We start from the raw sequence: 12,785 nt of genomic DNA, 5'->3' as shown, positions 1-12,785 counted from the left end.
TTTTAGGAGTTATTTATATATTTTGCACAAGAGTTCTTTGTCAGATGCTTATATCACAAATATTTCCTTCTACTCTGCAGTTTGCAATTTTATTCTATGAATAGCAGCCTCTGATAAACAGAAATTCTTAACAATTTTAATGTGGTTCAATGCATCAATCATTTTCTTGGTACTTAGTGTTTTTTGTATCCTAGTGAATAAATACGAGCCGATCAAAAAGTCATGAGATAGTTTTCTGTCTTATATTTAAGAAGGTTTTGTTTTGTTTTCTCTTCCAGCAAGAGAATATTATTCTTCCTCAGGTTTTTTTTTCTTTTCTTTTCTTTTTTCTATGACTCCTCTCCCTAGCCAGTCTGAGTGAATTATTCCGTTTCCTGAATCTCCATAAAGGTATGCATTATTTTTATTATCTCTATTATATTGCATATTACCTTGAATCTTATGTATTTCCCTGCCCTTCCTCTCTGTCTCATCCCCACACTCCATTCACCAAATTATCCAAATTCTTCATGGTCTTCTCACTAAATTCTGGTCATGATGCCTGCTAAGTAACTCTAAAATTGGTCCATTTCTCTCAACCCCAGCTGTTACCTTCATGGTCTGAATCTGTGACATTTCATCTTGATTGCTGCAATAGTCCCATCTCACTGGTCACCCGCCACCAGTCTACTCCTGTCTAAGTAATTGACCACACGACTGCCACCGTGATCTTCCAAAAATATCAACCTTTTCATACTACCTCCTTTTCAAAAATCCTTCCATGGTGCCCATTACCGTCAAATGAGTGTTCAAGTCATTAATGTGATGCAGATGCTTCCAGAATCTGAAGGATTGTTTGGTCTCTCCCACCACTAGTGTCTCTGCTTTAACTCTTGAGACATTTTCATTTCCTCCTGTGCTCCTTTGTGAAGACCCTGTCTGCCTCCATATCCACACCCCTGCCTCTTCTTCATCCTCCAGTTTTCATCCTATGCATCTTTTCTGACTCCTTAGTAGTTTCAGTCTCCATACTGTCTGGTACAAGGAAGCCCCAGGATTTTTCCCCACTACAGTTCCTTATGCCCATTATTATTTGTTTAAGCCCATCTTCTATGATAGAGTGAATACTTCCTTGGGACACAAACTGTGCCTGTCTTGTTCAGCACTATATCCTTATGCCTAATTCAATGCCAACATGGAGTCTTAAAAAAATATGTCTATCTATATAGATATCCTTGAAGGTATCTCTATATATGTACATACTTGATGAATTGAGTTGAACTGATTGGGGCACATGCACAGGATTTAGCATTGGATTTGGTATGTGGTCAGGCTCTATAAAGGTTGGGTGATTCACTGTCTTTATAAAACCCTAGAATCAGTAATGAAAAGGAATTTAAGACCATCTACTTCAATTACCCAACCCAATGGAATGACAATTAAACAATCTCCATAACAGGGACACCCGGGTGGCTCAGTGGGTTAAGCATCCGCCTTCAGCTCAGGTCTTGAGCTGAAGGGTACTGAGATCAGGCCCAGCATCAGGCTCCCTGCTTAGGGAGCCTGCTTCTCCCTCTGCCTGCCACTCCTCCTGCTTGTGCTCTCTCTCTCTAAAAAATAAATAAATAAGATCTTAAAAAAAAAAAAGTATCTGTACCATTTCTACCAAATGTCATTTACTTATAACTCTCCGTTAACAGAGAGTCACCCCCTACATCAGCAGAGCATTGCAGGTTTGGGCATGAATGTGCACTGGAAGATCTCTTTTATACAGAGCTTAAATTGAGATCTATCTCATCCCTGTTGAAAGCTGGGATCCTTATCATTTCCTGTAAGCATATCAGGTTTGGCTCATTTTATCCACATTAATGAATTTGACTATCTTTCCTGCAAGACAGCCCTTGGGGTATCTGCAGACAAATCCTACTGCCCCAAGTCAACTCTCTTGAGCTGTTCATTATACAACAGCCTTCTTCAGGAACACTGCAACTTCTTAGTCCCCCTCTTGCATTTAGATGCCCAGACTTGGACCCAATTCTCCAGGTGGCCTTGGAACAATCTAGAAGAGGAAAAGGATATCACCCCCTTTTGGGTGGACGACATACCTCTAATAATGTAACCAATGGTGGACCTGGGTTTTGGAAGACTGAGGCTTCTACCGTAATTGCTTATTGAGACAAGGAACTCAAAATAAATTGTGGAAGTAAATATTTAGAATGAAAAAAGTTGGGGACACAGAAGGTGGGGAAGCCCTGAACCTTGAGCTTCATTAGTTTCATGGCTAATCAGCCTCTAGAAGTCCCTAAGATCTTAATAACCTCCTGGGAACATCGTGTTAATCCCTTCTAAATTTACTCCGATTGTAATTCACAGGTCTCTCCACTGCCAACATGCACAGTGGGGTTGTCAAGTGCAAGCGGAAGCCAAACTTGCAGACTCAAAGGCTGCTCTCACTTCACAAGGTCTCCGCAGGTAGCACAAGGAACTGGTAAGTTGAAAATCTTGGCACGCCCAAGGCAGATTGGTCTTTCTTATCTATTTTCTTATCAGGCAATTACCAAACCCACTGTCCACTCTTTTCTCCACTAAAGGGGACAGGGTTATTTCTTGTGTGTTTGAGGTTTTTGGTTGTGTTGTGTTTTCTTTGAACACTAAGCCTCTTTCTTGGCCTGAAATACCTGGAGGAGTTTTCGTTCAGTGCTCCCAAGTGACACTACCAAGCCCTTCCTGCACCAGTTTCCGACCATCTCCTGTACCAGGAGCATGAATCAAAGGGTTGCCAAGGAACTAGAATATAAAAGTCATATTAGGCTCTGCTTAGCTCCACCTGCCAATCTCAACTGCACTTTCCTCCCACTGACATTCAGAATCACCTTTATCAGATACCTTTCTAGAAGGTCACGTTTTTAGTCTGCTCAAAGTTAAAGCATGCCATTTTTTTTCTAACTATAAAGTTAATAAATGATCATTGTAGAAAAGTTAGAAAAAGAACTGGAAGCCCAAAATAGATCATCTATGACCCCACCATCCAAAGGTAACCTCTTTTAACATCTCCGCATCTTCCCTTGCAATATTATTTTCCCTTATCCTTTCGCATTGTTAAGATCCTGCCATATATTCGGTCAGAAACTACCCATTTTTAAATGAACACCAGATCAAAACGCTTTCATATATTCTTGGAAATTCTTATACGTAACATTTTCATACCTGCCTAATATGATACTGTGTGGAAGTTACCTCATTGGCTTAGTCCCCTCATGTGGGAAATTCAGATCTTTACATTTTTGCTGCTATTATAAATTATGCTTTTCAAAATAACACTTTCTGTACTCAAAGCCTTGTCTTTTTTCTCCTATTATCTCCTCACTTCTTTATCATGAATTAATAGGGGTAAAATGACTATTTTAAAGAGTTTATTTTCCTTCAGGTCATGAGTACATAGGAAGCGCCTAACAGGGACCTGACATGAAAAAAAGATATTAAAAAAAAATACATGTTTATATATATCACCCAGGTAATCCCATAATTTTTGCATTCCTGCTAGCAGTGCCCAAGTGTCTGTCTCTGTACACCCAGCCAGCACTGAGTGTTCTCATTTGTAAACTCTAAACACACACACACACACATATGTGTGTATAAATATATTAAAGACCCACAGATGATTACCAAATAAGGAGAAAGAAGATTCCACAGAACCAACAATGCTATAAAATGCTCCATAGTTCTTAGAATTCAAATAACACCTGCCAAAATACATTGAAAATCAAACACAATAATATAGGAAATTCTGACGGTAAGATATGAAACTTTAATATATATTAGGTCTGGAGCATCTATAAATAACACTGTTTAGACATTTTCATCAAAATAATCAGATAAAGCTCACATTTTCATACTTTATATCTGAAAACTAATTAATAACCATGAATTTAATGTCCTGTATATGTTAAAATTTTAAAAAGGCATCATATCCTGTCTTCATTTCCATATTCTTCGTTTTTATCGGTTTCTCTGTCTTTCTTCTTCTTCTCCATTCTCCCTCCACATCGTGCCTCCTCAGAATCCCCAGTGTCTCCTTCCCCTCTACGCTCTCTGGTCCCCAGTTTCCACGGGCATCCTACCTTGAAGGTGCAGTTTGCTCTCCGTGCTTTGCAGAAGGACGGAACTCACAGAGTCCAGATTGTCATAGCTGTTACAGCCCAGAGGCCCGGTGCGTGTCTCTGTGACCTGCAGTGGACAATGAGGGTGACAGGTGTGAAACAGGTGCCCTTGTCAGACAGAGCCCAGCAGAGTCAGCCCTCAGTGGAGCAGAGCTGGCAGAGAAAGTGTCGTGGTCTGAGCCAATGGCACCTTGCCATAGCCAAGGCCACGCCTGGGCTATCACCAAATGGATGTCAGGGAAGCAGAGCAATCAAGTTCATAGACTGGAGCCATCCCCTGGCTCTCATGTCACAAGGTCACTCTAAGTATGATACGAATTAATACACTGAAGCACTACAGCATATTTCAAAAAGCATGTGCCTTGAAATCGGGAGAATCCGTGTTAAATGCTAAGAGGGCTGTGAACTTGCTGTGCGACCTTAGGAAGTCACTCAACTTCTCTAAGCTTCTGTGACCCGAGGTTAGTAAATCCTTTCCAGGAAAGTTGGGCAACGAGGCATGATGGCCGGATGTGCCTGACACGTGGCTTATGTTCAACCACGGGCACTGTATTACCCCAAACCTCTAGAACGGGTCATGGATACATACGCATAATTAGGTAAGAACAATGACGTTATCACCATTTTCTACAAGACGTTTCATAACCTTGAAGTAAGCATGGTTTAGGATGAAAAGAGGTTTCTCATCCCTTTCACCTTGACTTTCCATGACTTAACACGATCATTCATCAGGTACTTTCGAGGTCTGCTTCCCACTGGGAAGGCACAGCATCGGTTCTTGCGTGGCCTGTAAGGACAGCCACAGGACTCCGCACTCTCCCAATGCCAGTTGTGCCCTCCCCCGGCTGGGAAACCTTGCGACATTGCGTCAGTAACTTTCCCCTCCTCAGCCTCAACTTCGCCTCTACAGAATCCTCTTACCCACCTCAATAGGTAAAGAGATCCTATTTGGGGAGTGGTCAGCACTTCAGAAACAGTATATAGAAGGAGGACTATTAGGTGTTGGTTTTTAAGCAATATATCCTTTTTTGGCCTATAATCTTAACATAGTTGTTATTGAGCGAGACTCAAAACTACAATTCATTTCGCTAAGGAGATCCTGGGAAAGAAAGCTACAGGCAGAACTTCCTCACTCCGGTCAGCTGCTAGTCTTAAACACAGCTGGCAGTGGGACAATTCTGGCCAGCTGGGTCTTGACGTTGTGTCAAGAAATGGCAAGAAAAATCCAAGTCCCAGACTGAGGATGGAAGACAGTGGTGATCTAAAAATGGCTTCTTGAGTGGTCTCTGTGCTATTTCTCTGAGAAATTCCTTGTAAGGAGGCAGGCTGCACTTCCAGGGTGCACAAAAGAAGATTATCTTCTGACAGAGCTTCAATATCTCAATTCCACATCCCATCCGGGGTAGGGGGTGGGAGGGTAGAGAACCATTTGGTGATAATGAAAACCAGGCCTTTGCTTCACTCCGACACTGATGGCTTCATAAAGATCTGTCTCTCTGTGGCGAGTTCCCTAACAACATAATCCCCCCCAATAGAGGCGATTCTTCTTGGATAAGCTGGCTCTTTGTTTGTCGACTGATTTATTTCTCTCTTTCCTACTTCCCTCCTCAGTAACTCACTCCCTTCTCTTGGTCAATTTCTAACACCTCTGCCTGTGTCTCCTTCAATCACCCGCCTTACCCACCCCCCCAACCCCGGCCACACACACACTTTTTCCCTAGAGATATTTTTGAAAGTCTTAATATAAGGGTCAGTCTGTACTTAATTCAGAAGAAATTAGATCGAAGATTGAGGAGTAGAATGCAGGTATAATCGGGTTTCAGAAAATGTGAGATGCAAAAAATCTGCACTGAAACCCCGAGAAAAACTAATCCTTTTTATCAAAAATTCTCCCCTCGTTCTCTTTAGAAAGGTAATCCCTGAATTTATTGCATTTAAAATAGAACCTTTTTTTTTTTTAAGTGTCTCTGCTCTGAGGCACTGAATCAAAAGTCTAGAGCTGCTCGACTCAATGTGTCTGTTTAAATGAAAATTAATTAAGATGAAATAAACTTAAAAACTTAGGTCCTCAGTAGCCACATATCAAGGGCTCCCTAACCCTGTGTGACTAATGGCCACTGTCTTGGCCACGAATATGGGGCACGTCCACCGTCTTGGAAGGGTATACTGGATCGTATTGGTGCAGAGGAGTATGGGTCAGCCCGTGAGAGCCCTCATTTGTAAATAATAATTGGCACACAGTCATACTCGCTTGTTTGCACACTGTTCATGGCTGATTTTTGTCTTACAGCTGCAGAGTTGAGTTGTGGCAACCTTGACCTTATGACCTACAAAGCCTGAAATTCTATTACAGAAATAGCTGATGCCTAGTCCAGCGAGTAGAATTCTGGTCCCTGTTCGGGTACTCTAGCTGTCTAGGCCTGAACAGGGGGAAAAAAAAAAAAAAAGTTTTTAGCTCTTGGACCTCAGTTTCCCCATCTGTAAAATGGGGGGTGATGAGAAATGGGATGGAAAATACAAGGGTTTAACAAATTACTCATCTAAGCATCAGTAATCTGCCTCTTGCTAGATCTAGATCCTTGCAAAAATCATTTACCCACCATAGCCTCAGGGTTTTTTTGTTTGTTTGTTTGTTTGTTGTTTTTTTGGTTTTTTTTGTTTTTGTTTTTTTACCTAGAAAGGGAGCCTAAAAATCAATGAGAGGATTGTTGACAATTATGCCATGACCATAGCCAGGGCTACTGCAGCAATACATGTGGTCACCCTGATAGCAGTGTTCATGATCTTACAGGGCCTCTGACCACCTCAGTCAGAGCGGCTGGCAGGGGGCGCGGTTCGTGTCAGCTTCATGGGTGTGAAGACAGGGACCACATCGACCCCTCGGGTCTCAGAATACCCATGTGCAGTATCGCTGTCTTAAGAACCTTCCACCCAGTCCACCCTCAAGCCTACCTTGATTGCTCCAGTTGATATCTGGATCTCATGGAGCCTCCTCATGGTGCCATCACGGTCGACAAAGTAGGATGATGCAAGCTGGTGCAGAGCTTCAACACTTTGGGTGGCATTCCCTGACTTCCTATCGAGGCGACTTTTGTCCATGTACATGGTCAAGGCCTCCTCCCCTGCATGGAAAAGGAAAGAAGTTCAGGGAGCCTATTGAACTGTGGGGTGGGAGGAAAGGTTCCAGGGTCTGGCTGCTGACAATAGACTTGACCATCCCACTGATCTTGCCCAAATTCCCTTCTACTTCTGAAAATCAAGAGCACGGTGAAAGAGAAACCGTCTAGAAGCGGCTGTAAGCACTAAGCCCTAGGAGGACAAAGGGCATGGAAAGACTCTCAGTTGTCAAGTTCAACCTCTATCAACCCACCACGTGGTTCTCACCAACATCATCTACAACATAACCCACCTTTTCTCCCTAAGACTTAGCGTCTCCTTCTGTAAAATGATGGTTTTGCCCTGGATACTCCTTTCCTCCTCCTGCTTTCTCCTCCGCATCTAGTTCCTCCCCTTTCCTACTCTTTCCTTCTTTCCTCTTCCCCTGTCTCTCTTTCTCCTGCTGCATCCCTTCCCAGACAGACAGATGCATGGACAGATGAATGGATGGATGGCTGAAGAGGCAGATCGATGAGAAAGGGAAAGAGAAGACATTCTTTAAAGACACATATGGATAGACAGAGGGAAAACTGGGTGCCTCAGAGAGAACAAAAACTCAACTGTCAGATGAGTGAGGTCGGGCACCACCTACACTGACCAGTGCCCTATTCTGTGCACGAAGCCCAGTGCCTGGATATAGTAGATAGTAAATAGTTAATACATCAGTGTTTTTTTAGTTCAATCAATAAATCTTCTCATTACCTACAGGAGCCAGGCACTGTGGTTCTGCAAGCACAATGCACAGACAGGAAGCTGCATCTGGCAGGGACAGAACGTGGCAAGAAGGTCAGGTATAGGAAGGGAGATTAGAGAGGAAGAAGGAGAAGGTGGGGTGGAGAAACAGAACGAGAGGTGAATGCACAGACTCATATATTTTATTCCATTACGTTTTCCTTTGCAATAAGTGCACAGATTACTAACAGTACTGCCTTCTGGCCCCTTTCATTTGAAATAAGATGTTTCATCAGAACTTCAGAAAGGGGGATCTGCAAATACCTAATAAACAGATATGACCATGATGTGTCTGGTTTCTGGTTTCACCTTCTATTCCCTGTGAACTTGAGATGTTTCTTAACCTCCCTGTTCCTCGGTTTATTTGTTAACAAAATTAGGGGAAGAATGGCACCTACTCCACAGAGCGATTCAGAAGAATAAATTAATGGGTACTGGTCGAGTTCCTACAACAGGGTCCGGTTCACTGTCATCATGAAACTCATTTCGAGTCGTAGTAAAAAGCAGTCTCTGGAGCAGGACTGCCTGGTCTGCACCATCTGTATGAATCATCACGCACCCTCCCCACCCTTCCCCTTCTCCAGGTGAAAACTGGGGGGGGGGGGGGGGGGGCAGGGCTGTCATAGGATTACATTAGCCAACTGCAGAAAGTACCTGAACCCCGCCTGCCACACACATGGGAACGTCCATGACCATTACTTGATTAATGTAAAATATCACTTATATGAGAGTTATCCTCCTGTCTACTCAACCCAAGAAAATAGGATAATCAGATAACAACGCTGTCAATACTTTCTGAGGACAAAAGTCTGATCTCTAAGATCACTGAAATTTCTTTAGAATGCTGATTACTTTTTGAGTTGAAGAGGAAAAAAAAAAAAATTCCTTTCTGGTGCAGTGATTATCCGAGGCAGGGCGCACAGCCCTGACCCACAGACTAATTCCTGTGCCTCCGGTCCCTCCATGACTGCTTCTAGAATTCTGTTCCATTGCTGTTCAGTTTAACACATGCAACCTCCAGTCTGTCTGTTCACTGCCATCTCCCTCCATGAGTTTCACCTAAACCATTCCTTCTGTCTCCATGATGTATTCTTGCTTATTTTCCTCCCCTGGGCAAGCCTCAAATGCTTTTCTCTGCTTAGAGTGCCATTCTGTCCCTCTCCTATCTGACCGTTGAATTCCTATCCAACTTTTCTCACTTTCTCTTAACCTTCCTCCTCTGTCCTTGACCTGGCATACTCCTATTCACTCTTCAGAACCCAGGGAGCCATCATCTTTCTGGTGAGCTTTCCCAACCATGCCCTCACCCCAAGAGAGATTCAATCAACTTCCTCTCAAGACTCTCTATCTTGTCCATTCAATTTAGCTCAGCATGTATGCATTGAGTAGTTTGGCACTGGGGTGACAGTTGAGTAACATACTGTCCCTGTTTCAGAGTCGCTGAGTGACTACAAGTATGCTGTCCTATATGAGAGCCACCCATCAAGTGTGGCTCTCGTGCCCTCGATATATGGCTATCCAAATGGAGACACGCCATAGGTGTAAACTACACGGTAGATTTCCAACATCTGAAAACACAAAAAAATTATATAAAATCCTTCATTAAGTATATTCTATTGATAACAAGTGGAAATGCCCATGTTAGGGATATATCATGTTAAATAAAATTCTTCCCTTTCTTTTTCTATTTTTCTTTTTCTATTCTTCCCTTTCTTTTTGCTTTTAAAGATGTGGTTGTGAGAAAATCTAAAACGTCATATGTGGCTCACGCTTATACTTCTAGAGGACAATGCTGGCGCAGGGAGACAGGGATGCGAGAGCACCATTTCCATATACCAGACAGAGAGCAAAGGGGAAAGGATACAGACAGTGGAATGTAGCCTGGAAGAAGGGTGCCTGCCTTCCTGCTGTGAATGTGGACTCCAAGGTCCTGATGCTCTGGTCCCTCCAGCTGCATCCCTCACCACTCTCTCCAGCTAAGCTCAATACCGCACAAGTGTGTCCTGTTTTCTCATGGTGGGGATTCTTCTTTTCTTTCTTTCTCCCCCTCCCCACTTCCTGGCTAACTTTTACTCCTCCCTCAGATGTCACCTAAGACAGCACCTCCTCCGGGAAGCCTTCCCGAAATCCCCCACTCTTTACTTAAACTAGATCAAGGGCTCTAACCACATGGTCCCTGCCTTTCATTTCTCTCCAATGCCTCACCCCCCACATTTCCTGGTGATTGCTTGCTTAATAGCCCGGCTCCCTGGCTAGAGGAAAATCACCGTGAGGTCCGGGAGGAGGTAAATGGCCTTCCTTATTCCACTGCCATGTAATTTGCAGATGATCAGAGTATTTGTGGATGAATGAATACATATGGAAGTCAACTGAATCTACAGTGTTCATAGAGTGACACATCTGCTTGAAGCACTAACTGAAATCTCCTCATGAGAAGCTTCATCATCCTCAAAATTAACCTTTGGTTCCCACATGCCTAGACCTGAGTTCAGAGTAAGACACTGATGTTTGCACTTCCCCGTGAAGTCTCACTGGTAATGTGGGAGGACGTCATCTTCCGTCCTTCAGAATCCACAGTGACCTGAATAGATTTGGCTTAGAAAGGACTCTGTGTGTACTTAGACAATGAATTCCAGGAGGGTGGGTGGTGGCCCAGTGGAATACGGACTCTATGGATTCGTTTGTAATGCTCCTGATGTCTCACCTAGGTCAGAAGAAGAGATGTTCAGTTATCGTGGCATGGATGAATGGATGGATGGGTGGATCGACAACTGAATGGCTAGCGAAGGGGCAAATGATTCGATATGTGAATATACTAGGAGTAAGAGCCAGGAGGCAGAGGAAATAAATATTCCAAGTGTCAGCGCTGGCTCTCCGTGGGACCCACAGAAGAAAAGGTGGAACAGGCACAGCTCCCTTTGGACTAAAAACTGGCAGAAGCAAGCTTTAGATCAAGAGGGGTTAATGGGCTTCTTGCTGCATTATTAAGACTTAATTTCTTGTTTATTAAGAGAATGTTCTGTTTAGAGTTGCTTTCCCTTTTGGGCATTCCTGCAAATTGCCTCTTCACCCCACATAGGCCTTTCTTCCATCTCTCTGTCCTCCAGGGGATTTGCTTCTCTCTCTCTGCACCACCTCTTTCAGAGGGGGACAAAGTGGGACTCAGACGCACAGGGGATGGGGATGAGATGGCAGCCAAGCACTGCACCTTGTGAGTGTAGAGGGGATACTGCTCCTGTGTGGAGGAGGGGAATGTCCTGGGGCATCCTTCCCGACTCCCTTCTGAGTTTCTGTGACTTTGTTCCTTTCCCTTAGCCCAGGGGAGTTTTCCCAAAATGCAGGGTGGGGAATAATGAGTAGACACACAAAAGTACACATAAGCACAAAAACATAAGCTTTCGTGCATAAAAAGACATTCATGTAACTCACACGCATTCATATACATGTGCAACCTCACAGGTGCACATATACTGGGCATCTTTTCTATATGCAGGAGTCCCTTGTATATGCACATGTGGACTGTGGGTGTATGTATGTCTGCACACAGATGAACTCACATCCAGGTCTATCTAGGGAGGCGTCTGTGCACATCTGTCTGCTGGGCAAGGCGTCCAGTCCCACGCATGCCAACTCGACCATACGTATCACACAAACACCTGGCTACAAGGTGTTTCCTTCTAAGGGATGGAGGGAAACTGCTATCCTCGTATTCCTAAGTCATTCTAGACCCCCGATTCTTCCCCTTACCACCGCCTGTGAGAAAAATCATGCATAGCAAGTCCATTATGAGTTCAATCCATTTCACCAAAAACCCCATGGTTTCTGAGGACCCCATGGTGTCGGCATGGGTCGGCCCTCCTGCTGCCTTTCCTTCCTCTTACCTCTCCCTCAGGAGACAAATAAAGGCATGTACTTGTCCTCCATGGGACAGCTTAAGATCATCTTTTGTTGTTTTATCAGGCCCTTAGGAACTCACCTGACACCTCAAACAGCTTATCAGAGCATTTCTTCTAAATGAACATGGTGTTCGTTTTAGGAAAAATTACACAGAACAACATGTTCTGCACCTTCTTCCATTTAGGCAGGAAAACGGATATCCAGGTGAAAAGTGAATTTCTCAATGTCTCCTATTCACGAGTAAGTGGTAGGAATGGGCTTGAATCCCAAATCCACCTGTTCCTTACTCCCATGAAATTACAAATACTTATAGTAAGAATAATAAAACACCACCAACCATAGCAACAATTTGTTTGGTGCCCAACACTGTGCTCAGCACACTTAATGCCTCTTTTATTTAATTTCATAATATGCAGGTCTATTTATACAAGAGGAAACCAAGACTTAAAGTAGGTGTCCCCAAACTGGCGTGGACCAGGAGACTGGACTGGAACCAAGGCAGGTGAACTCCAGAGCCTGCCCTTCTATTCACTGTAACTGACCCCATCCCCCGCTCCCTTTGCAAGAGGAGGCCCTCAAAAACCATTGTTCCATGAATGAATGAGTGAAAACAGGATGTCAGAAGGACCACATACAGGGTGTGTCTGGCACTTTTGTGTTCAATCAACAGTGCATCTCTTCCCCTTCCTGCTCCCCATTCCTCCAGGCTGAGGACTGAGGGAGCATTTAGGGCCTGCTGTCCAACCCTGGAACTCAGTCCAAAGTTCTGCATATTTTAAAATGTTGTGCTATAAAAACAGAAGAGGAACAAGGCTCTGTGAATAATTCACCACTCCGCCTTGGAGAAATTAAAAATATATT

General features: G+C 43.7%; 1 protein-coding gene across 2 annotated transcripts in view; it reads right to left on the bottom strand.

Moving 5' to 3' along the window:
* Nucleotides 1–12,785, bottom strand: part of BRINP1 (BMP/retinoic acid inducible neural specific 1) — a 172,189-nt gene that overhangs the window by 49,413 nt on the left and 109,991 nt on the right. For both annotated transcript variants that reach the window (XM_059410930.1, XM_059410929.1), the window contains 2 exons: nt 7,092–7,261; nt 4,101–4,206 (listed from right to left, as the gene is read on the bottom strand). In XM_059410930.1, coding sequence (XP_059266913.1) covers nt 4,101–4,206; nt 7,092–7,261 — 276 coding nt within the window. The remainder of the gene's footprint in view (nt 1–4,100; nt 4,207–7,091; nt 7,262–12,785) is intronic.

This window comes from Mustela nigripes, chromosome 9 (assembly GCF_022355385.1).
Source record: "Mustela nigripes isolate SB6536 chromosome 9, MUSNIG.SB6536, whole genome shotgun sequence".
Taxonomy (NCBI): Eukaryota; Metazoa; Chordata; class Mammalia; order Carnivora; family Mustelidae; genus Mustela; species Mustela nigripes.
The sequence above is the reverse complement of the archived record's forward strand: the minus strand, read 5'-3'. Positions and strand labels throughout refer to the sequence as shown.